Source organism: Chroicocephalus ridibundus, chromosome 18 (assembly GCF_963924245.1).
Source record: "Chroicocephalus ridibundus chromosome 18, bChrRid1.1, whole genome shotgun sequence".
In the NCBI taxonomy this organism is placed as follows: domain Eukaryota; kingdom Metazoa; phylum Chordata; class Aves; order Charadriiformes; family Laridae; genus Chroicocephalus; species Chroicocephalus ridibundus.
The window spans coordinates 4,674,308-4,700,266 of record NC_086301.1 but is presented as its reverse complement, the minus strand read 5'-3'; the positions used below and the strand labels follow the sequence as shown (position 1 = coordinate 4,700,266).

The 25,959-nt window shown below is 44.6% G+C and overlaps 1 protein-coding gene across 1 annotated transcript; it reads left to right on the top strand.

Moving 5' to 3' along the window:
* The first annotated feature begins 4,439 nt into the window (after positions 1-4,439).
* Positions 4,440-25,456, top strand: LOC134525055 (multiple epidermal growth factor-like domains protein 6). The gene is made up of 33 exons (XM_063355508.1): positions 4,440-4,527; positions 5,081-5,158; positions 5,697-5,921; positions 6,427-6,568; positions 6,893-7,016; positions 8,353-8,544; positions 8,960-9,097; positions 9,783-9,965; positions 10,054-10,248; positions 10,727-10,875; positions 11,298-11,466; positions 12,033-12,167; positions 12,267-12,410; positions 12,500-12,701; positions 12,782-12,922; positions 13,482-13,664; positions 14,067-14,138; positions 15,712-15,838; positions 16,005-16,219; positions 16,888-17,091; positions 17,432-17,581; positions 17,980-18,159; positions 18,693-18,809; positions 19,243-19,392; positions 20,254-20,469; positions 21,309-21,413; positions 21,503-21,647; positions 21,759-21,973; positions 22,058-22,157; positions 22,918-23,084; positions 23,262-23,495; positions 23,940-24,037; positions 25,382-25,456. The coding sequence occupies exons 1-33, from the start codon at positions 4,440-4,442 to the stop codon at positions 25,454-25,456; spliced, it is 5,058 nt and encodes a 1,685-aa protein (XP_063211578.1).
* The last annotated feature ends 503 nt before the right edge of the window (positions 25,457-25,959 follow it).

Sequence of the window (25,959 nt, the reverse complement as noted above, 5' to 3'; positions counted from 1 at the left end):
TAGCTGCTGACATATATTGATGTAGTGAGTAAAGGGGTTGGAATTGGAGGGACAGACAGGCATGAATGGGCGAGGTTTGTCCATCTTTGACTTCACCTGTTACTCAGTTTTGCTCACTGCTGTGAAGGACTTTTTTGAAATGCAGCCTACTGGAATGGCCTCCTTTTCCATTCCTTTAAATGAATCTGGCATCTCATTGCCGTTAGGCATAAAACCCTTTTAATGTGTAAGTAAAGAAAGTGCACTTACCAGCCAGCAATCCTGTGCAGGTTCTCGGCTGTTCTCATCAGGGACCATCCTGGACTTTGCTGCTTTTGAGCTCACAAAGCTTAAATAGGCTCTGGGAAACGGTGTAGTGCTGTATTTCTTAAGACCTGTTTTATTTTAGGACACTACTACCACCTTCGCTTTGCCTTCAGCTTGTGCTAATAAAACCTTTTTATTTGGACAGTGTATTAGCTCAGACTGAGTACTGTGCTGACACAATTAGTTCTGTTTTTATTTTGGAGGTGGTTTGTATCCTGCCAGATCAGAGCACATTCATGTCTGCCTTCAGAGTGCAACATTCATACACCATGATATGATTTAGCCACCAAATACTTGTGCTTCCCATTTGTCCCATGCAACATACACACATATGTCAGCGTGCAAGAGACCCATCACCACTCTGCTCTGAGTCTGAGTTGATGTCGTTTCTGAACCATGTGTTGTTTTCTTCTTCTCTATAGGTCACTTCTGTTCTGATGGCCTTGCAGTCCCTCCATGCCCAGCAGGGAGTTTCAAGCCCAAAGAAGGACTTCACATACCCAGCAGCAGCTCCTCATGCTTGCCAGGTCTGTATCATAAAAGGCATTTTGGACAGTGTGGGTAGTAATTCTCCCTGTAAATCACACTGTTAAGTACATTCTTACGAAGAAGGGTCTGGCAGTTACAGTACTTTTTTACTAGGCTCTAGCTCAGGCAGTCCTAGAGCTCTGGATGCAAGGAGTACCTATGGATTCTCCTATGAGTCACCAGATTTGTGGTGAGGCATTCCGGAATTGCAGAGCTGTTAAATCTAGAAGTGCTCACTATCCACTTATTTCATTGGAACTGCCTTTATGAAGATGGACCCTGCTATTTAGATATCTGCCCTATGCAGGGATTTCAAAAAAGTTGCAATGGAGGGAAAAGGTTATTGTACTTTCAGTAGAAGGGAAAGAAAATCAAGGAGCAATCTGAAATAATGCGCTGAAGTCATCCAGGAGGTCAGTTGTGAAGCCAAAGTCAGCAACTGGCTTGCTGTTAAAGCTTATTCAACTGTGTCAGCTTTGTGGGTGAGACGCTGTTTGTAGCACTCTTAGTCCACTTTGAGGAGATGTGTTGTGCTGTAATGCAGACTCATTTTCAAGCTCTTCTATGAGTGGAACAGAGGAGTAACATAATTGAAGTTGACCATACACTTTCCCGTTGGGAAAGGGGTTCTTTCTTTGTATGTGTTTGAATCAATCACAATAGTCCTTGGCCCGTTCTTGCAGCAAGGGGAAGTTAGGTTACAGATTAGGCAAAACTTTTTTTATTGTAACAGTAAAGCATTGGAATTTATGCCTTCAGAAGCTGTAGAATCCCTGCCCTTAAGAGTTTTTAAAGTGCCAAGTAGATGAAGCAGTGTCCAGTGTTCTGAAATGCATGCAAGGAGGTAAGCACGAGGCTTCCGTGGATTTCCAGCTCTATTTCTGTGAAGTTTCCTTCTAAATATTTCTGTTTTGATTTGGTTTTCTAAATCAGTAGAACTTTTGTTTCACATACAGTAGGACTAAAGATTGGGAAAGCTGTTGAAAGTGACTAGATTTTGCAATTTAGTAACAGATAAATTAATTTAAGAGAACAGAATAATGGAACTTTGCTAAAGTCTTCTCTGCTCCTAAATCTTTGCTTAGACGTGGGAAGGGAGACCTGGCTTTCTGCTATAGTAATCACATGTTGCTGAGGTGAGCTCTGCTTGTTTTTGAACGTTTCAGATTACCTCAGGGTCTCTCACAATGGTATTAAAAATGCCTCTCTGTCCCTAGCACTGCTGTACAAATGGGAAAATAGAGTCAGAGGGAGATTCAGGGATTGAGCTCGATTCACTAAAGTAAACTTTGGCCCAAGTCCAGAATGTTTTTTCCAGGGTCACCAATCACCAGGTGCGCTGCTAGGTGCAGAAACCACTCTAGGTTGCTCAGTTGCTCAGTCTCCCTTTACATCTATGGGGCTCTTTCCTTCAGACACGTGTATGTGCTAAGAAAATAATTATCTCCTTCAAATCAAGCCATATATTTTTCTGTTTGATCATTTATTTTCTAGCAAATGACTCAGCTACTAAAGCGTCTAGACTGTTGAATGATTTTTTTACTCAGCAACTAAGTCTAGGCAATTGCTGCTTTCCGCCCACTTCTGAAATTAAAACCAGAAGTGCATTTACATGGTGCAGCAAGGAACAAACCTCACATCTCAACAAGACAGCAAAATTCAAAAGACAGGGCCAGTGGCACCTGAACAAACACTGTAGAAGCTGCAAAGTAAATTAGATTTTAAAAACTCTTTCGGTTTAATAATGTAAGCTGTTATGCTATGCCTGTACTACTTTATATAATGATGTTGTCAACTCTCCTAAGGAACACTTGGCAAAGGTAGGACAATGCTGCAAAGTAGGCAGGGGATACATGAATAAACTCTGACAAACCATATAATATTTCAAGTATACTACCATGATGGCTCAGATGGTATTAGCCTGTGTCCACCATTTACACTGCAGCGTGTTAAGAGTGACATACTTAGCCCTCAGTGATAACCAGGTTTTGTCTGCATCACATTTATTGCACAGCAAGTACATGGTGGTCCTGCAGAATAGATAATATCTGTAAATCCGTGCCGTGATTGATCTCATAGAAAGTGTGCAGGCAGCCATGCTGTTAAGTCTGTTCTGAACTCCAAAGGGGAGGCATCATCTCCAGAAAGTCAGGCAAGAAATGGAAATTTTATGCCCTTATAGCCAATTGGCATGGATTCTGGTTATATAAAATGACTGTCCCGCGGGGTTTGCTAGAGGTGCAGATCCACATCATGAAGCTTTTGTCAGATTAAGGCAATTTTTAAAGGGTCCTAGAGCGCCATGAGGTTGCAGCCCCCCTCAGGTGTGTTGATTCAGTTGCTGTGCTCAGAGGTGTGGAATTTTATAGTTTTGAGAAATGCAGATCTGGTCGTACTGAGGTTTTTGAAGCTTGTGTTCATCCGTGCCATGTGGAGTAAATGTAAGGGCGGAAATAATGAGATTTTTCTAAGTGGTGGGAATGAGCAAGTGGTGGAAGGCAGAGGGAGAGATAACCCTTGAACTTGCTTCGCACGCTGAGGAATCCTAATCTGGACCTACGCCTTCAATCTGTGGAGGGGGCAGCCTGGATTTTGATAAATCCTGATCGTTTTGGGGGTGCTGTAAGTCTCTATTCTAGCCTGAAGAGGCACGTACGTACTAGTGTATGCTTGAGCCTTGCCTTGACAAGCATTTGGAAGGCAGCAGGGGTTCAACCTGGAAGTACTCCAGAGAGCTATCATCATCAGCCAGTGTTTTCCCTTCCCCCTGAATTGCTTTGTTTGCTTTGTACTGTTGAAAGGCGTGACTCAGGAGGACAGCAACTACTCCTGTGCTAAATTTGTGTTTCCTTCTTGCGAAATTAAACATTTGGGGGACGTTTTGTAATGAAATGCACTTTCTGAACATGGTAGTACCAGTAAGGGATTCTTGTTTTCTTATGTATTAATCTTGCTAGTGTTCCTTTAAGTTACAGTGCAAGCATCTTTTGTTTAACACATGGGATTTTAGAGATCATCACAGCTCAAATTGATTGTCATTCAAGCAGGTATCCGTGTGTTTGTACTGAATATATCTCCAGTCTGTGAAATCCATTTCTCTCTCTCTGCATTCAGAATGCAAACATGGAAAGAGCTCAGCTTTTGTGGAAACCTCAGGCTCTCTTACAACTAAGGCCTAAGCATTGTCCTTACTAAATATGCCTGCATCAGAGTGTTTTCAGGCTGATGTTTTAGTTTATTTTTAAATGTATCTCATTTCTCCTTCTCAGAACACAGTCCAGGTGGTTTTACTGCTTCCATTAGCCACTCAACCGCAGTAACATTCAGCTAATCCAATACCACCACCTTCTGGCTTTGCAGTAACTTTATTGTTGTTATGAATGAACCTCCATCATACTTTCTTTGTGTAGGTGAAAGCAAAGGAATCATATTTTGTGGGACCCTCTTTTGTCAGTAGGTCATGCTCCCTTTGGGACCTTAAATGCCGTCTTTCTCTGTAGGAATCGGGTTGTGTTTGAAGTGCCCTGCTGGGTACTTCTGTCCTGCTGGAGCAAGTTATCCAGTCGCATGCCAGCCCGGTACATACAATCCTCTCCAAGGACAGGATGAAGCCGCTGATTGCAGAGCCTGCCCAGCAGGGAGAGCTTGTACTCAGGCTGGCTTACCCCAGCCTGATGCGGAGTGCTTACCAGGGTAAGCCTCGCTTGCTTTCTGTGCTTCTATTTGTGTCTGTGCATGTATTTCACCTCCATTGGTTTTGCATTGTGCGTAGGGAGGTGCAGGTGGCATCCTCTGCTATATCAAGGTTTTATTGCAGTTTCTGGTAAATCAGAGCGATGTAGACTGTTCTTGTGGAAGGCACTGCTGCCTGCTATTGCCACAGAATAGGTGGTAAAAATAGACAAGAATGAAGCTGGGCCACACATCCCATGGTGACGAACAACGCGACCTGGTGAATAACCCACTTTTCTTTTGGTCAAAAAAGCATGACACAACCAGTCCATTTACAATGTTTCATTTTCAGTATTTCTGCATTATTCGTTGTCAGTTACATTGCTGTCAGTCACAGCATCAAGTGCTTCAGCTCTTTCCCATTGCAGCATTCATCCTAGTATTCTGGTAGGACAGAGTTTGACTCCCTCTTACATGAAAACATTTGTCCCAACTAGCCTGCTGTGTTTTGTTAGGTACGTGTGCCCAGCGGGGTCATCCAGCCCTCATTTTCCCACCAATGCCTGTCCTCCAGGAACAGTTGGCAATGACTTCAACCTCTTTGATAAGTCGCAGTGTGAAACGTGCCCCGCTGGATTTGTCTGCGTGAGAGGTAGGTGGCTTTATGACAAAGTGGTACCCACTATCACAGAGCCTACCAGTAAGTACTAGAGCAGGTCAGTGAGGTATCGCAGTGACGGTAAATGGGAAAGAGTTGCCCTTCAGTGTTACTGCAGAGGCTGCCGTGCCCTCTGGACAAGTTGATTTTAATTTTACTCTGAAGTTTTCTCTTTGTGCCACCCATTGTTACTGTTTTAACTTCGTGACCTGGAAATAGCCAGTTTTTACAGTCTTCAACATTTTTAGCTTATTGGTGGCCTTTTCACTTTAATGCCTATGCCAGCTTTGGACAGGGGTACTGTGCAGGATACTTGAGTTGAAGAATAATTGCTTTAGTAGCCAGTTCTGTGATGGAGCCTCTCGTCAATGGTGAAGTAATTATTGTTATGCCATTTTAAATAGAAGAAAGGCTCAAAATGAGGAGAAGACTTAACTTAGGGTCATCTAGCAGAGCTGAAAAGAAAATGATGGAACTGGATTGTGTGAAGCCAGTATGTGGCCCATTAGGCTACTTAAATTTGTGTTTACAGGAACAGGAGGGAAGCAGAAGCCTCCCACTCCATGCCCCGTTGGTCACTACTGCCCACCAGGCACAAAGCACCCGATGCAGCACAAGTGTGCCCCAGGCACCTGGAGCAATAGGACAAGCCTGACCTCGGAAGCGGAGTGCTTACCGTGCCCTGCAGGCTGGTTTTGTGTAGGAGGAGCCCATATTCCTACTGGGATGTGCAGCTCAGGGCACTACTGCCCTCAAGGTAGGCAGCTTTTTGCAGGAATGAAGGAGATTCAATTTATTTCTGTATTCAGAAATTTTGTGGACTCTGGTGAAGTCACACGCTGACTTTATCAGCATATTTTTTTTGCACAAAATTATTTCAGTGTGGAGTTGGATAGCAAACTGTCTGTTCTGTATAATCAATACTTTAAGTCTATGGTGTTTGAACTGAGTGTGTTGGTGTCATTATTTTCTTTCCCTTAATTGGCAAAGAATTAAAATGCACAGTCAAGTGTCTGCTGCAAGCACAATTCTAAATTTGAAACTTCCTGCAAAGATTCTGCAATATTTGCTAAACGGTGATTATTTTTTTTTTGTGGTGGTTGTTCGTGGAGCTGTGAGTGGTGATTTTTTTATACATAAAAATATGTCTTTACGTGCAACTCATATAAATACTTAATAGCAATGAAGAACAGGGGGACTTACTGCCTTCTGTCTTCAAGGCTGTATTAAGAACTAGGACGGTTCTCTGCTTTTTTGGAAAGGTACGTGGAGGGGCACGCAGTACCCCTGCCCTGCAGGAACGTACAGTACCAGGCTGGGAAATGGCAGAGTGGAAGATTGCAGTGTTTGCCCTGCAGGAGCTTTCTGCACCAGTGGGACCTCCAAGCCAGTTCTATGCCCAGTGTAAGTACACTACACGTGCTGCGGTAGTTGTGGGTCTCTGACACACGCAGGTACAGAAGAAAGTATTTCCACATGGCATTTCAGAACACTTCTGATTTTAAGTAATATCTTCGTGCACAGGAAGTGTTTGCAAGTTCCTTTCACGTTGAATGTTACTGAGTGGTCCAGGCAAGTTTTTTCTGAATTAGGCAGTTTCATGGCTCCAGAAATGGTAGATTTCCTCTATATAAAAGACTAAGAATGCAGACTAGAGCTGCACCGTTCTTTTCTTGGTCACTTCGCTGCCATTTGTGACTCTACCTTCTGTTGTATTTCCTCCTGCAGAGGAACCTATAGCATGGAACATGGTGCAAAAGTGGCAACAGACTGCATCCTATGTCCTGGAGGGTATTACTGCCCTGAGCTTGGCACTGTTACTCCTCGCACATGTGGTGCCGGCAACTTCTCGGTAAGTAGTAATAATTTTATCCTGGCATTTGTTCAGCATAAGGGCTGAATTTTGGCAGAAGGGGCAGCTTCAAGGGGAGGTTGAGGCTTTGAGTGCCTCAGAGGAGGCACCAAAATGAGCCCATCTCCCTTCATGGCGGGTCTCAGTATTTGGGTGATTGTGTACAGTGCTTTAAACAATATTGGCCACCTGTGCTTGACCCTTGTGAAAGTGCCAGTCTGGAGAAGACGCTGGGAATGTTCCTGTGCGGTCAGGTTTGGAGCTGCTCCAGACATTATGCTAAAAGTATGTATCGTGTGCAGTACTGCTTTTGCTGTTATTCCCACTCGAGGCTTGCACTAGCAGTCTAAGTACATCTGTCGTGTGTCTGGCAGTGTGTAGTTGTGGTAGATACTTTGGGGTTTTGTGATGTATTTTAACCCTTTTCATTTTAAGTATGGCCGGGGAGTGGCAGAGAGCAGACACTTGTATTTAGGTCCTGCTCAAAAGTAAGTATTTGATTGCAGTGGAGTTAAACTTGACTTTGGAAGGTAAAACAATAAGATGGAGCCAGTGATGGCACAACACTTTTTGCAAGCAGGTGCTAAGGCCTTTTTCTTATTTATCTGCTGCAAAACTGTCAGGAGTAATTCTAGTGATAATTGCTGTATTTCCTTGTTGATGGGAAAAGGGCTTGTCACTCCTGTCAAATGGCCCCAGTATCTCTCCCCAGGACAGTTTTCTATCACTGCACAAATTTGGTAGTTATGACTGGAACCCTTTATTAAGATTGAAGAGGAGAGAAATGATGAATGGAGATTTATGTGTGGCAAATAGACCTAGATTATTTCTTGTTTGCACTTCGGAGTTCAGTGTAACAAAGAAAGATGAGAATGTGTCTGCACTTTTTTTTGCTCCTGCTGGCAAAGGGTGTTGGATTGATGGTTCTGAGGATCAGAACCTTTTACATGGGTAATCCGCAAGCGGTGATGGGAATTACTACTCACTTGGGAAGCGCTGGCTTTCTTGCCTGCAGGGTGAATACGCTGAATTGCATGCTGTTTGTTGTTCATAGGTTAGGTGAAGTGGAATTTTTAAAGGGAAGTCTTAGTGTTTCCAGTAGTATTACTGAGCATAACAGGGAATGTTTTATAATTGTTGTAGGGTCCTGTCATGAATTCCCAAGGGCGATGTGGCTCAGTGGCCGTGTTTTAGTGGACTGTTTTCTTTACCGATAGGGTCTGCTGTAGAGTTGGTTGCATTCGTTTCCTTTGTTTGGTGCCTCAACACAACTTGCCGAATGTGCAGGGGTTCTTTTGCTCTCTAGAAGTGGAACCACGTGCATTTCATGTTGCAGGACCAAGGTTCAGTCTCCTGCTTGCCATGTCTTGTTGGACATTACTGTGCTAGTGAGCACACCAGCCGGGAGGTGATGCTCCTTGCTATGATTTGCCCAGGGGGTCTCCTGTGCCCAGAAGGACAAGCAGTTGTTCCAGATGCCAGTGCAAATGCCTGCCCAAGAGGATACTACTGTCCCCGGGGAGATACTGTAAGTGAATCTGCTTTGGTCCTTGGGATTCACCGTTTGCTCATCAAGTCAGCTGTACAGTTACAGTCTGCACTGGGATTAGTCTTGCTATGGGAGCCTTTCCTAATAATTTTTTAAATTATTTTTGTACTCCCTTGGTGTTCATAGATCTTATCAGTATTTGCCCTGCATGAAACTGTTCATAATATTGGGGTAACGTTTTCTGAGATGCTGTATACAATACAGAGGATTGGATCCCCATTCTGTTATACTATCTTTTCAGCATCGATACCAGATTCCTTGTGTCGCTTTTCCATGTTTGTTCCCAGTTACTGTGAAGAATTATTTTCACATCTTCGGTTGCTGTATGTTTGCCTTGTGGGATGCAGTGGTCATATTATTATGTTAAAGACCCATTTTTCTATTTCATTTCAAGGGCTTGCATGCTATGTCTTGCCCCAATGGGACCTATGGTGAGCAGAGGGGTCTAAGCAGCGCTGATGAATGCTTGCCCTGCCCTGCAGGGAAGTACTGCTACAGAGATGGGATTGAGCCTCCAGGAATTTTCCACCCTGTAAGTACAGCCCAGGTTCTCCAGATGTTTTTTTTCCAAAGGCTGCGGCTGTTAGTGGAGCCAGCTTAATGCATGTTTTCTGTCCTTACTTTGCCTTCTGCCTGTCAGTGCAGGTTTTGAAAGAGAGTTCAAAGGTCAGGAATTGGTGCTGCTCTGTCTCTAATGAGTTTCAGGATCTTTCATTGTGATTGTCTTGTATCTGGAAAGAGTGAGCTCTTCAAATATTAATAGCAGTTAAAAAAAGAAGCCTCTATTAAGAGTAAAAAAAGAAGTTGGATTCTCTTTCACATGGGTGAATCCATGCTTTTAGTTAAGAGAGAGAGGTGATAACTCTTATCCCAGTTACAGCTCTTTTCCAAGTGCAGAAGAAGAGCATCTTCCCCACAATTGTATAGGCAACATGTAGGGCCTGTCTCAATGACAGGATTTTACCTTAAAACAATCTCGCCTAAAATAATTATCCTACATGGTCAGAATTTTAGTGATAAGATTGTGAAATCCTTTCCTTTCGTCTCTTCTGCCCATTTTCTTGCAGTAAAAAAAAAAAAAAAAACAAACAAAAAAACCAGGTTTTTCAAATTGTAGATGAAGCCTGGATCTTTGTATGTTGAATCTTAACAGATTCCTCTTCCCTGCTCAGAAAAAGATAACAAGACTGTGCCTGACTCTGTGTTTTGCTTTCCAGACAGGGGATTGCCCACCTGGCTATAACTGCCCTCCGGGGACTGGATTCCCTTTCTCCTTCCCCTGTATGCCAGGCTTCTTCTGGGATAATTCCAGCATAGAGGGTGAAGACACTTGCAAACCATGTCTACCTGGGTACTACTGTGACTCTCCTGCCATGTCAGAGCCCAAAACTTGCCCACCAGTGAGTTGTTCTTTCATGGTTACCTAATGTGGGGGTCTATTGAAAAGAAGAGCCTTAAATGCTGTATTAAACTGGCTTTGTGTTGCAGGGCTTTTACTGTGTCGAAGGCAGCTCTAAACCTGAACCCTGCCCCGAGGGTACATACAGTAACAAGAAGGGGCTGTCCAGACCCTCGGAGTGCAGCCCTTGTGGCCATGGTTTCTATTGTGCTGCTCCAGGACAGACTGGGCCCAGTGGTCCCTGTAAGGCTGGATTCTACTGCCAGGGCAGGGCCCTCACTCCAGTAAGTCACAGGGGAGGTTTTTCTCCTCCTTACCTAATTGTGCTCCACTGAGGTGGTTTTTTCCACTGCAGTACTTTTCACTAATCCAGTGACTTCAAGAGTCACAATTTTGTACTGCTCACATTCAAGTTTCTGGCATGAGTACCGCTCATGCTGCCCTCAAAGGCAATGTAAGCATGTCATATTTTTGCCTCTTAACACTAACACCCCCTTAATTAAAAATGTAGCCCAGTGAAAAGGCTACAGGTGAAAAGTTCAGTGGGTGTGAATCACAGGGGGATTGCTAGTATAAAAAGGTCATCCATATTTATTCTTTTTCTGCTACATTTCCCTTCAGCAGCTGTTGTCTGTTCTCTGTACAACAGAGTATGTCTCTGTTTTAATTTTCTTTATTGCCTTGGGCCCAAATCAGTATGATACCTTAAATGTTTTAACCCCATTTACTCCTTTTTTTGAATGTCATCTTTTCCAATTTCAGTCGCCTACAGATGGTGTGACGGGAGACGTGTGTTCTGCTGGGGCATACTGTCCACCTGGCTCTCCCTTACCTATCCCCTGTCCTCCGGGAACTTACAGCAACGTGAGTGGGTTGAGAAGCCTCCAGGAGTGCTTAGACTGCCCGCCTGGGTGAGAGTCAAAGAATGTGTCTCGGTTCTGTCCCATTGCAAAGGGATTGTTCATCCCTCAAGTTTGTTGCCACAGCGACCCATCCTTACCTTCAGCCCTCTTGCAGAAGAGTCCTTCTGATCCCAGGATTCTAGTGCAAATGCGCTACCTGCATTCTCCATGGCTACATCTGCCTATCAGTAGATTTACAATAAGGAATTTGAATTGTCTGAGTTGTCTCACAGCTTTTGCTGTTCGCTGGCTTCTGTTGAGACACATTATGTCTATAGTGCAGGATGGTTTGACCTAGCAGCTGTTGCGTAAACTTTCTTGTTAATACTAATTGGGTAGTCCTTTTTATATTACCAGATAGTATAATTCGCTAATTGTCCAGTGACAAAAGGAATTATTGCTACCCAAGGTTTTTGTTTTTCCCCTCATAGCCTGTATTGTGATGGGACAAATAACCAAGCTCCCTCGGGACCGTGTGAACCTGGCTACTTTTGTACAGGAGGTGCCAAAAGTGCTCTTCAGCAGGTGGTGATGGAGGGACATTATTCCTTAACAGGAGCTTTCAAGCCAGAGCCATGTCCTCTTGGCAGCTTCCAGCCCGTAAGTATGCTAGTATACACCGTGGGGTCATCAGAGCCCTCGGAAACTGTGAAGTGTGTGAACAGAAATTCATGAGACATTCATGAGGCAAGTGGTCAGCTTAAAAAAAGGGGGACTTAAGTTTTCTCCTAAGCTGGGTAATCACCGCCTCCTTTGCTTTTACCCTGCAGCAGAAGAACTCTGTGCAGAACTAAAAAGGTTTGGGTCAGGACATCAGATCCATCAGTCCAGCACTGGTGTCTGTAGCTCATTTGGCAGTTTTTCTTAAGTTTTCTTACATGGTACAAGTTGAGAAGCGGGCTGGCGAGGCTTTAGCCAAGCATGGGTGAATTAACATGTGCCTTACTGCTGTATTACATCAGGGCTGTGCCTGCCACTGCTTTAGTGGTGCAAGGTGTTATTCAGATACCACAAGTCTGCATTTGGACTGCAATTCATTTGCTTCAGGGTGTTTATTTTCTAGTAGGGAGTCTCTGGGTGTGGGTAGAATGTACAAAGTTTATTCATTCATGTGGTAGGCAGTAATACCTCACAGCTACCAAGTTGTTTATCTGTTCCTTCTTCAGGGCCGTGGTCAGTCTCTTTGTAGGGACTGTCCAGAGGGTACATTCTGCAATGAGACAGGCCTGGCTGCACCCCAGGATTGTCCCACAGGGCATTTTTGCTTGGCTGGAAGTTCCTTGCCTCTCCCATGTCCAGCGGTAAGAATCAAATATGGGCTTGTTTTTAAAGTAGAACATTTCAGCAGGCTTCCAGACCCTTGGCAAGGGGCATTCACTGGTACTCTTTCTTTTGTGCAGGGAACTTACACAGATGTAGTCAGGGCAGGTTCATGCAAGCCCTGCCCAGCAGGCATGTACTGCAGCGTGGCTGGTCTGACTGAGCCAGAAGGACATTGCCAGCCAGGATATTACTGCATTCAAGGTTCCAGCAGCTCCTCACCTGTGAGTACTGAATATCTTGCATTGCTTCAGACGTTTTGGCACTACAAAAGCTTTTATAAACCTTATTAATTTTATTTTCGTTACTTCAGGTGGGTCTTCCGTTTGGAGATCTGTGCCCACAAGGACATTATTGCCCTGCTGGCACGACACGCCCAAAAGAGATGCCATGCCCTGCTGGCACCTGGAATGGACAGAGAGGAGCCCAGGATGCCACTTGGTGTCTGCCTTGTGCCCCTGGATTTTTCTGCAATATGTCTGGCCAAGATGCTCCTGTAGGACTTTGTGCACAAGGTGAGACAAAGTTCTTCAGCTACTTAGAAATTCAGTTGGTTTTGAATGTGAGACAGGATTCAAATGCTTTCTGCTTTAAGGGTATTACTGCACAGGAAGGACGAAGACTGCAAAGCCAGAGGATGGTATCTCTGGAGATCTCTGTCCTAGAGGACATTTCTGCCCTGCAGGCTCGGCAGCACCTTCTCCCTGCCCCACTGGAGAATACAGTAATGCAGCAGGTAAGGAACTGGATCTTTGCAACTTTAGTGTGACTTGGGGGAGATAGAAACACAAATCATACTCTGCATCTATATCCAAGAATGTCTTCATAGCTTCTGGCCATTATGAGCATTCAGTATTTGCAGGGGTAGCAGAGAAAGGGGTTTGGGGTTTTTTTTGTTGGTTGTTGTTGGGTTTTTTGGTCCTGGTGTCATGTGGGGAATGTATTTCACCCCTGCAGCAGCTCATGTATTAGGATTGTAGCAGTGACACTCAGTGCACAGAAAGCTAGTGAGCAGTTAACTAGATAGCCTTCCTGTTCTGTCTGCCACCTATGTGAGATGTGGAGGTTACTGGCACTCTGGGGCTGGTAAAGTGGAATTGAGAAGCTTGCTGAATCAAACGCTCCTGGGAGAAGGTTGGTGTTTGAAGTCCAGTTATTGCAGGAGGGCTTACAGAGGGACTGTATTTCGATTTCTGCTTCTTTAAGTGCACAAGCAGGCAGAGGGAAGTTGTGCATGTGGTATTTTTTTCCACTTTGTTACGTGGTTCCTTTTAATTCCTGTGTTTCCTTCACAGGTCAAGACAAATGCTCTCCTTGTCCTGCTGGGTTTCACTGTTCAAAAGGACTAAGACGTCGCTGTCCTCCTGGCTTCTATTGCCCTCAGGAAACTGGAATCAGTTTTTATCCTTGTCCCCCTGGGACTTACAACCCCTCCTATGGCCTCAGCCAGGCCGAGAGGTGTCAGGAGTGCCCTGCAGGTGAGGAAATGACCGAATACTCTGATGGTCCATGTAGGGCGGTGTCTAAGGGGGTGACCTCTGCATATCTCTTTTCCTAATCCACCAATATGTGTTTCACCTCTAGGAAATGCAAACATACAAATACACAGTCAAAGGAGGCTCCTTGTCCCACTGGTAGTGTCCCCCAGTGAACTACAGGTGTTTTTTGGGGCTCCGCAGACGAGTTTTGTTTACACTCAGGGTTTCCCAGAGGAGCGTGATCTGAGCTGGAGTGCAGTGTTGTCCCAGTTGTGCTGATGCTAAGGGAATGGCGCTCTCATAGTCTTCCTCTTTACCTTCCAGTCAGTGCATGCAGCACAGCAGCTCTCCTGTTTTTTTCTCCCAGTTTACTGATACTCTTTTCCCTCTGTTGTCTTCCAGGAATGTTCTGTGGAGAATGGGGATTATCCTCTCCAAGTGGTCCTTGCTGGCCGGGATTCTTCTGCATGGGAGGTATGCACTTTAGTGTTCACAGTGCAAAAAAGGAAGTGAAAAAGTAGTAAGCTGTGGCCCTTTAAGAACTGGGGTTTGTACATTCTCTGTACAGTCTCTCCCTGGCTTTTATTGCAGAGAGCTCCAGGATAGCCTGAGGAATGCAGCTATGTGATAAGGCTATACTCACTCACATCAGAAGTTTCTCTAGCCAAATACCTGCTTTCTGAGGCTAGTAGAAGGACTTAGGCAAAACTGCAAGAAGTAGACTCAAACAAGTTGTTACCGTAGGAATTTCACTGTTGTGAGCAAGTTTCCTGGCAGCTTTCGGATGGTGTTTGTATAAAATAAGAGTTCGTATTTGTAGGGACAAAGCACTACAGACAGCTAGGAAGGTAGTGGCAACTTCATCCAGTCCTTCCGCACAGTATTCAGTAACATTGAATTTTCTGTGCTGCATGCTGTAACCATGCTGCTGAGGATTAGTGTTTGATACGTTTCATAGAACCACAGGACCTGAGTTTAGGTGACTTAATAAGGATCTTGGCATTTACTTTACTTTTAAGTAAGTTACTGTGTCCTTGCAATTATTAAGGAACGGGTGAAGTGAGAGCTAACTGCAGAAGCCGAAAACCTCACAAATACATATTTTATAAGCCTAACTCTCTGTTTTTGACTGTTTGGATCTGGCAGTTCATCCCTTCCTCAAAATTTCTTTCAGGTCTTTACCAATTTCTGTGCTCTCTGCAGGGCAGTTGTCATGAATGTTTTACGAAGATCAAGTCCGAACTTAAGAGACCTTTGGATGCAGTCCAATTTAAAGGAAACGCTTGCAGCTAACTTTGTGCAGTGTTTGGCACACCAGTGAAAAGGGACCATTCATTAGAAACTGAAAGTCTTTTTAGTTCCTAACTTTCTATTTGCCAACTAGCATGTAAGCCCGGAGACTGCTCTGAAACAGCCGTCAACTCTAGTGCAGTCAGCATTCGGATCCATGTTTTGCAGTGTGGATGACAGGCCTTTGAACTTGAATAGATGCTTCCAATATTCTCATATAAATCCAATAGCTTCTGTACATACTGGCCCCTTCCACAAGCGGATGATTCCGAGTTTAGCATGGGAGATGGGCATTGGGGATCACTAACTTTAGTCCTGGTTGCAGCAGTGGGGACTCATGTAAGCTGTTCTCTTCTGGGTATCAGTTTTGCTGGCTGTACATTAGAGATGATGATGCATGCCAGAGAAGGGTTTTGTGAGCTATAGTTAAAGCTCACATTATTGTAGAGGCTTTAGAGATAACTGTATAACATGTGGTCATCGTATCCTTCCTCCCTGACATCCCAGCTTTTAGAGCAGTAGGTCTACAGTGAAATAAAGTATCAAGGAAAACCATCCAAATGGTTCTGTTCCCCTATGGTACTTCCTGTTAATTATTCCATTCCACTATAGATTTTTTGCTTTGTTGTCATAAGTAACAATCAGCTGTTTTCTTATTGCGTCTATGGAAATGTTTCTTTGGGCACGGGGGACCGACTTGCCTATGAATAGCAGCCCGTATCATTCAGGATACCTTTGTTCTGTCTTCCTCGTGTAGGAGCAAGTGTCCCAAACCCTGATGGAGCCATGAACACGAGCACTGGTGGCCCATGCCCACCTGGACACTTCTGCCCAGCTGGCACAAGCATCCCACAGCAGTGCCCTGTGGGCACTTACTCAGACAGGTAAGCTTCTTGGTTCTGTTGATGCTAATTTTTATAATTTTTATTTTCCTATTCTTTTTTAATTTCTCCCTTAGTCCTTTAAGCAACAGAGTACAGCTCGGTACGACCCATTAGACACATCTTTGCATTGATAATAAAAGCTTCGTCGTTGTTTTCACTTGGCCAGACGTGTAGGCATCGATGGTCTACCTGCTGAACTTGCACACTTGCCAACAGAAAGCCTGCTTATGTCCCTCACCAGGCTCTACAACTGGCAGGACTCCAGCTGCACAGCGTGTCCATCTGGATATTACTGCAGCTCTGCTGGCCTCATGGCACCCTCGGGACCCTGTTCAGCTGGGTACTACTGCCTGTCTGGAGCTTCCTCACCATCGCCTTCTGGTGAGCTGCACTGGGCAAACGTCAGTGTCTTCACCTGCCTATGTCCAATAATTAGGGGGTTTGGCAACAGGTGGCTTTAAAAAATGCCACCTTTTTCCCCAGTATTCCTGCCTCTGCCTTCTCTTAATCATCCAGGCAGCCCATATTAATTTTGTTTGAGGTATTTGTACCGCTGCATCCATGCCAAGGATGAAGCAGCAGATGGTCCACCAGTCTGTGTTATTGAATGAGATACTTGCATTGAACATTGGGAAAGTTATGGGTTCCTGCCTGTAATGGATGTAGCCTGATTCCTCCTTGACATTTTATTGTGTCTCAGAAATAGTAATTTCTAGGGAAGGGTTCCAAGTTCCTAGTGGACAATTCCATATTCTTCAGAATTCCTGGTATATGTGGAGTGTTCAGAAAGCTGATCTGTTAAATATACTTTGTTGTGACTTTGCCTGTGAAGCAGGGAGGGGAGAGACATGGTGACACTGCATCAAATGATGCCAAAGCTGGGATATGGTGGTCATTCTAGTTACTTCGTTGTGCATCCTCTTGATCTTCTGGGATCCCAGAGAAGACATGATCCTCATTGGGTGGGATGTTAGCTCCCTCTGTTGGCATTGTCTCTCCCTCGGCAGCTCCCTTTATTGTCCATGTCTCTTCTACTTTCTGTGTCCTAGGTATGTGGGAGAAAGGAGGCCCTTGTCCTGTCAGCCACTTCTGCCCAGAAGGAACCAGCTTTCCCTTACCCTGCCTTGCAGGGACTTACAATAACCTCACCAGACAAGCTGCATGCTTCCCTTGTGCTGCAGGCTACTACTGCCCAGAAAATACCACCAGCTACAATATGAATCCTTGCCCAGCTGGCTTTTACTGCCCCAAAGGTGAGATGGGCCCACGGGACAAGGCGATCCATTGGCCAGGCTGAAACACCCTTCTTAAAGGCAAGAAATCATCTCCGTGAACAAAACGTTTTCAGTTTCACTGGTTCTTCACAGAAAAAAGGCCCAATCTTTTAAACTATAGATAAGGCTGTTGCTTAACACCCTCGCAGGCAAACTAAGCAGTGCTCAGAGACTGTCGTTGCTATGAGGGGCAAGCTGTGCACCATAGAGATCAGCAATGAGATAAACTGGCAAAGATGGCATAAAGGGATATGGCAGGATTAGTAGCCAAGACAGTATTTATCATGCATGAAAGATTCTTGCTCTCTTTATTCCGAAGGAACCAGGTTTGCTACTGAGTTTCCCTGTCCGCGGGGCTACTATAATCCCGATCCCATGACACAGAGCTTGGATAGCTGCTTGCCATGTCCACCTGGGCACTTCTGTGGGAAGGAGAACTTGACAGCTGCCTCAGGCAAGTGTGATGCAGGTGAGTCTGGATCTGTTTGGCTGTCGTATTACACAGCGCTTGGGGGCAGTGTGTTTGGGAGGCTGATGCATATATCCTGCAGCTATTACCACAGCCTGGCCAGTCTGAATTGAGCACTGTGCCCATAAAGCAAAAATACTGAACTTAAGGTTGTAAGATCTCTTAGCATCTTTACTGATGTGGTGTTATATATAGAGGCATCATTGCATGTACCATTGCATGGAAAGTTATGCCATGGTGGTGTTAAACTTTGGCGATATTAGTGTGTTCCATGTTCTGCGTGCTTGTGGTTGTGCTCTGCAGACATTACATGCAAGGTCATCCCAGCTGCTTTATTCGTGGTAATTTGTGGGGCTCTGTGATTGCTAGAACTTCTCAGTCGTGTTTTCTCTTCTCAGGCTGGTTTTGCATCTCAGCTGCTTGGACCTCACGGCCTTTTGATCTGGATAACTATACCAATGCCAACTGCCTCTGTCCGGCCACTGCCACTGGAGGGAAGTGCATCGCTGGTTTCTATTGCCCCAAAGGAAGCCCAGAGCCTCTCCCTTGCCCTCCAGGGTTTTACTGCAATGCCTCAGGTTAGTGTCTTTGGAGAACAGGAGTGATCTGTTTTGAGGGGAGTTAAAATAAAGGCGTTGTGTGGACAAGGAAATGTTTGCTCTTTTAAGAATTCGTTAGAGGACCCTGAAGTTAAGTTCTGCTTCTGAGTGATAAACCTGACTTTGACCAGAATTTGCTGTGTGACCTTGAGTGAGTCACTTTGCCTCTGTGGCCGTGTTTCCATCTTCAGAGGACCACTACAAACACACATACAAACATGGAGGATCAGGGTTTCCTGTCAGAATCCCCTGTTTTCTCTGCATCTGCAGAGCCTGCAGGTGCTGGGATACCGACTGCTGCTTCATTTTCTCACACTCCTTTTCTGTCCTTTCAGTATTCTTTCAGTATGTTAAATTTGAGCTGTTTTTATCCTAATACTTCCTTCCATAGAGCTGTGATGGTAGAGTAAGATGCCTTTGGTGTCTCATGGAGGGAGACTGTGAGTGGTTGTTTTTCCTGCTTTTCTCCCTTTGTTTTAGTATTTTGAGCACCATTATCCTCTGTCTTCCAGGTCTGTCTGTCCCCAGTGGGGAATGTACTGCTGGGTTTTACTGTAAAGGTGAAGCAGCTCTCCCTAAACCAACAGATGGTGTGACTGGGAATATCTGCCCTGTGGGGACTTACTGCAGTAAGTATCCAGCAACAATCAGGACTAAAAATTTCGTGTCACATAATAGCTGAAATACTGAAAATTTCATGTCATATAATACCTGAAAAACTGATGGGTGATTTTGACATCGTGGTGGCCAACTTGCCAGGGTCTGACCAGAGTACCCAAAGTCCCTGTATTCTTCCCCTAGTTCTTGCCCTGGTCTGTTCTGACTCAATGCCTAAACTTGTCTGTCTTTAGAATGTAATTAGCTTCAGCTCTGTTTCCCTTGGTAAAATGAAGCTAATAATGTCTGTCCTCTCCCATGCAGAATTGTTTGATCTATGAGTGAAAAATACGACTTTACAGATCGTGTTTCCATGCTGCTGTGTGCTCATCTTATCCCTGAATGCAGCGATCTCATTCGTTCTTTTATTGTTCATTTCTCTCTGTCTTGCTTCTGTTCTCACAGCTGCAGCATCAGCAGTACCCAGGCTCTGCCCAGCTGGCACATTTTCCAGCCTTCCAGGAAGGAGAACGCTTTCCGAGTGCCAGCCTTGCCCCTCTGGCTTCTATTGTGAAGTACCTGGCCTCAGTGCCCCAACTGGAGAGTGCTCGGAAGGTAAATTGTAAATAAAGTGCACTGCAGATTGACGAAGTCTCTGGGGACATGCTCAAAGCAGCACGTATTTGTTTGTATTGGACAGGATCAAAATAAATGTCTTTCTGTGAGTCAGTGGTTTAGGGTGGAAAAGCCAAAGATGGAAATGCCATTCCCCTGCTGGGAGATCAGACAGGAGTCAGAGAGGTGCTGTAGACTGTACAGGCATCCAGAAAATAGGAGTTACGTTTTTCACAATATCACAGTGTTACTCTGTGCATCCTCATACTAGAGATGGCTGCTTATTATTGACTCTTGAGCCTTCCCAGGGATGGAAGTTCAGAGACTTGCTGCCTACCTTGGTCGTTTCCTTCTCTTGACTGCAGAAGAACAATTTCTGGCTCTGTGTGAAAAGGCCATTAGAGGTTAAAGTAATCCAGATGTGAAAGCAGAAATGTTACCTTCTGTGTATTCTGAAAAATTAAAATATTAGCAAGGGAAAACTCTGATGTTCAGTGTGAAAACTTTATCTGAGGGGTTTCAGTAACTGAAAGGAAACAGAAAGACCAATGCTGTGTCCCTAAGTGTTTTCCTGTGCCACCTGTAAGTTTTTCCTGTGTTCTGGGGATCACTGGGTGGTAAGTTTCCTTCTAAAGAGTGCAGCAAGTGGAAGGATTTGATGGTATATTTGTCCCAGCAGGAGTGTGATTCAGATCAATAGTAATTTAAGGTCAGCAGTAGATTTATTTTTTGAGTGGCCAGTAAGGTGCTTTGTGTGCCTGGGAGAACCTGTTAGGAGTCTTCTCTTTTAATGAGCAGCACCTCAATAGCTAGTCTCTCTCAGTGACTAATTTAGCTCACTTTCCTCTGTCTTCACTGCAGGCTATTACTGTGACAGCCAGCAAGGGCCAGTTATTGATTTTACCCTTTACCCATGCCCGCAAGGTTTTTATTGCCCACCAGGGACGAACAGGAGCACTCAGTACAGGTGCCCTGCAGGAACCTTTGGACCAAGGCAAAAACTGAAAACTATCAAGGAATGTCAGAGATGCCCACCAGGAAAATACTGTGAATTCTCTGGACTTGCTGCCCCAACAGGTATATTGCTGTTCTGAGCATATTCGCTACTGCTAGAGAGTCATGTCAATGGCTGGTGGCTAGCACCAGGGATCGGAGTTAGGACTCCAGGATTCTGATCTCAGCTAAGGTAAACTGTCCCATTTCACTTCTTAAGAACCGTCCAAGAAAGAAAAAGATTACTTTTTTCTGAACAAGAAGTGAGAGAGGGACTGCAGAAACACGAATTCCTTGTATGTTACCTCATCAAAAAATCCACTGGGGAATTTTTCAGTGTCAAACCTGTCTGGCATTCTTTTTAGAATTAGTTTCTTTTTTCAGCCTAGTTCTTGAAGAACTAATCCTTTCACATAATAGATGCACATGCGATTAGGCTTAGCAGAGAAAGAGAGGGCACAATACCCAGCAATGAAATCTCTCCATTTTTTTTCTAAGATTTTTTTTTTTGCACAGCTCTGATGATTTTTCGTCGCTCCTTGTCCTGTATAGATAAAGGCCCTAATTCAGTAAAGCGCTTCAATAACATTCTCAATGTTTTAGGCTTTGTTTAAGGATGTGCTGAATATATGCCTAAAGAGAAATGCTTGAGTACTTGTCCAAATATGGAGGCAGCACTCAGTCTGAGCTCGATAAAGTGCTTCCCTCTCTAGGAACTGTCAGTGTGGTGTCTGCTACCCATTCTGCGCTCCTTACACTTAAAAGCAACTCCTCTGTTTGATCACTAATTAGTAGACTGGCAGGTGGCTCTGCACAGTGGCACAGCAAATGACTGTATTTCAGTCTGTATTCTGAAATTTGCATTTATGTGTCTATTATTTTAATATATTTATGTATTTTGTATATGTTATTCTATCTTCTAGGAGACTGTGCTGAGGGATTCTGGTGCAAAAGCGGTGCTCGAGTAAGAAACCCCCAAGATGGAGAATCAGGACTTCCTTGTCCTCCTGGTCATTATTGTCCTGAAGGTTGGGTGCCTTGCTAAAGTATAATTTTTCATAATTCATAGAAAGCATGAGGTGGCGTTTCCTCACTCTGGTGCAATTGATTTTGCCAGGCGTACCACTTCCGTTACAGTGCCCTCCTGGCACGTGGTCTGGCAGTGAAGGCAGTAGGAGTTTGCAGGAATGCCAGCCTTGCCCTGGGGGATATTACTGCAATAGCTCTGGGCAGAGGGCCCCCTCGGGACACTGCAGCCCAGGGTAAGTAGAAGAGCAAACACAATTACGTACTCTGTAAGGAGAGGTGTTCTACAAGGGGTTGTCTTTACCCTTTTGAAATAACAGCGTATGTTCCTGTATTCACGGCTGCAGGTACTACTGCATCACTAGGGCCCAGACCCCAACACCCACTGATGGCCTCTCAGGAGCTCCATGTCCAGTCAGTCACTTTTGTCCTCTTGGATCCAGGAGTCCAGCACCGTGCCCCCCTGGCTCCTACATGCCTCACACCCGTGGAGAACAGTGCTATGCTTGCCCAGTGGGTGAATACTGTGTCTCTGGTGACAAGCCACAGCCATGTCCCCAGGGTGAGTTAAGGTCCCACTTAAATGTCTGGTTCGTCTTTGATTTTTCCAAAGAGTGCTGATTCTGATCTTTTCTTTCTTTTCCAGGGTATTTCTGTCCCAAGGGCACAGCTCTTCCAATTGCTTGTCCAGCAGGGTCCTATAACCCTTCACAAAGGCAAGCCAGTTGCCTCCCCTGTCCTAAAGGGTAAGAGTGAGACAGTGGTCTTAGCGTTGTATGTATAATATACTAATATTACAATGTAAGTATTGGAAATATACTAATATTTTAATATACATATTGGAAATTGTTTATGCAATCGTCATGAAGGAATGTGTGGTGGGAAAATTAGTTATTTTTACTACTGAAAGGCACTTGTCTCTGAGCAGAGCAGCTGTTGGGCACTGTTAAGCGACACTGTATAATTGATTATGGGATCAGGCAAAGTCCTAAACCCGGGTACAACTACACTGCAAGGGAATTTAGATCAGAAGGCTATTCAGAACAAGGAAACCATTGACACCATAGACTTTTTTCACGTCTGATGGTTCTCTTGGCAACAGGCTGGCAGAAGCCTGTTGAAGGGTAAGAGGATCTTGTGTAGCACCTGATGCCGAGTCTGGTTTTTCCTTGGGGAATTCATCTCCAATTACTGACTGGATTTGACCTTGTTTGACTTGTACAAGTTGATGAATCACAGCCTGGATGTGTTATGACTCAAGTTAAGAAAATTATGTCTCTGTGGCTTTTGCAATTATGCCATCAATTTGTCATACGAGGAAACAACTAAGAATGTAGTAATATGCATAAGTAGGTCTCTTTTGTGGTCAATACAGCACAATGCAGCAGCCACATTAGACTATCCAGTCTCACCATTAAGTCATTATTCAGGTACTTGTGGATAGAATAATGCTAGAAGATGTCTTTTTTTTTTTCCCTCCTTTTTTTAAATCTCTCTTTGGACCAGATTCTTCTGCCCCAAAAATTCCTCTTCCTTTTTGGAGAATGAATGTTCAACTGGCCACTACTGCCCTACCGGTACTGCTTCTGCAACTCAGTTCCCATGTCCTAAGGGGACTTACAACCCACAGTCTGGAAGCAGCCTGATGTCTCACTGCACCCCCTGTGACCCAGGTAAACAGCAAATAAGCATATCTCAGGATGGTCATGGGAGAATGTATGAAAATGTATGTTGAATGTTCTTGAGCTTCAGTGGTTCAGTGGATGAATTGTGTAAGTATGTAGCTTGTTCTCTGAAATATTTTCCTGTTTTTTTCTGGCAGTACTAATGGCATTGCATTGCTTTTTCAGGGCACTACTGTGTGCTTGCAGGGCAGTCGCATGTTACAGGACCCTGTTTGGCTGGGTTCTACTGCAGCGGAGGTGTCTCTAGTCCAACACCTACAGATGGTCTTCTGGGGAACACGTGCCCAAAGGGAACTTACTGTCCTCTGGGCTCTGCCTTTCCGCAGCCATGTCCTCCTGGTTATTATAGCAACTCAACTGGGAATACTGGGATTGAGGACTGTCTCCTATGTGATGCAGGTACAATATTGAAAGAAAGGATTAACAAGATTCTAGCCAGATACCAGCATTTCTAGGGCTCCTGAGGAACTTTGTGGTTCTAGAGCAGGCCATCATGAACAGCTGCTTTCTTGGAGAGAGATGTTAAATACAGCACAGAGAAACTGAATCTGCCACTTTTCCACATAAGAGGATACTTACAGTGAGGCACAAGCTTCTGTGCTCTTAGCTTCCCTTACCACCCTTTCTCTAGATGCTTTTGTACTTAGAGACGATACAAGGAGTGCTGTTTGTTCACGTATGTAAGCTTTGTACTTCCAGCTATTCCAGGGAAAGCATCTCCAGAAGAATAGATGTGGGTGACATCAAACATGAGGCTTCAGTGATTATTTCCTCATTACGTACTTGCTGTTGTCTGTGTGACCAATATCATTATGGTCCTTTTGTGGTCCCTCTTAATTTCAGGGTATTTCTGCAATGGAACTGGACTTGTGTCTCCAACTGGACTTTGTGAGGCTGGATTCTACTGTAGTGGAGGAACCATTTCTCCTAAACCTCCTAGGGTAAGCTGTGCTTGTGATGTAAATAGTGTAAAATGTCATACCTGTGGAACTGAAGACCATAAGGTCACCTTAGTTCTTTTGCCCTAGATTAAACTGTCCCTTACTACATTATCTTCTTTATCAGGTCCATCTGGTTTATTGGTAGTCAAAGGGGCTAGAGGTGGCAAAATACACCTGGCCTCCTTTCAGCTTTTACGTCTAAAAGCTGACCAAAAATAGTTCTGTCTTTGCATATTGATGCCGCAAAGCAGAGTGGAATGCCTTATCAGATTAAAATTACGGAGGTTAGGAGTGCATGAGTTTGATTAGAATACTGCATCTGTCCGCCCTCCTCCTAGGCAAAATATGCTAAGAATTTTTTAAAGACGATAACTTGGTAAGACACTGGGTTTATGCCACAGCTCTCTGCAGGCTATGAATGAAGAAAGGGTGGTGCCATCTTCCAAATGGCCAGCCCAGCGAGATTTGTTATGGGCAGAATTCTGATCCCTTATTTTGGAAAAGGATAGGTGTGTAGCCTTAAGGACTGAAGGATGAGCACAGGATTTGATACTGCATGTCTAATTCTCTTCACCATTAGAATCTGACACAGATCTTTTTGCAAGGCTGTCCTCTGAGCTTGTAGACTGTAACTGCGGTGTTTTTCTTCAAAGACAACAGTCAGTGGAGGACCATGTCCACCTGGACATTACTGTGTTGTGGGGAGCAGCAGAGCCCAGCCATGCCCTGCAGGGAGTTACAGCCCGTCTTGGGGCATGGCACAGTGTTTGGAGTGTCCAGAAGGCTTTTACTGCACAACTGCTTCCACAAACTACACAGATTGCCCTGCAGGTAGGTCTGATGGCACCTGCCCACTCATTATGGGAAATTTTGTTTAAGGCATTAAGCAGATGCCCCTGCAGCTTTTTGGAGTAGGTTTGCCGTTGGACTTGTTGCATGAGGCATGAATTTCTTCCACTGGACAGATCAATCATCTTGATGAAAGCACATAAGTTCTTTGGGATTCACTTCCTGTCTCAATGTGGGAAGTGGTAAATGGAGCAAACAGTTTTGACAGTAAACCTTTGAGATCTTCTCGCTTTGACGCTTTGAGATCTTCTCATTAAAAGACTACATGCTATTAAAACTATCGCTAATCCTCAGCCCTGATCAGCTTAATTTTACGCAGCCAATGTGCCGTAGCTATTGCAGAGTAGTGATAAATTGCAAGACGGGCCCACCATCATAGCTTGGGATCAGTCCTTCTCAGAGATGAAGAGAATGCTGTGTGTGCAGGTTGAGTATTCTTTCCACACTATTAACAGTGGGTGTTAACCTTTATGAAACCTGTCTTTTCTTTCCTAGGTCACTATTGCCCCAGGCATACAGAATTTGCCACACAGTATCCTTGTCCCCCTGGAACCTACAGTGAAGCTTTAAATATCTGGGATGCTTCTAAGTGCCAGCTGTGTCCCCCTGGAAGGGTCTGTTCCAAGCCGGGCCTAGCAAGACCAGATGGACTGTGCATGCCTGGATGGTTTTGTCCACCTGGATCCATATCAAGCAAACCAGTCTTTCCTGGCAATCACTCTGGTATGAAGGGGAGCGATAAAGCATGGTGATGATTATTATTGAGGAGGGTGGTATTACAGAGTCATCACCTAAAGGACCCAGCCAGGTTCAGGGTGGCTTACTTTCCCTTTTTACTTTCTTTAATTCAGTGCCCTAGTTTTGTTTTTCCTGAGCTCTTCAGATAAGATAGGGTGCTTGCAATTTTTATGTTTCAACTCAGTCTGTGTCTTTTCCATTAGCAGGCGTGGCAGCTCCAGCTTCTGGGTCTGTTGGGTTGTGCCAAGCAGGAACCTTTTGTCCTGCAGGTTCATTTCTTCCTCTGCCCTGCACTCCAGGTAGGAGAAGACTCTTTCTTCCTGCACAAGTTTTTT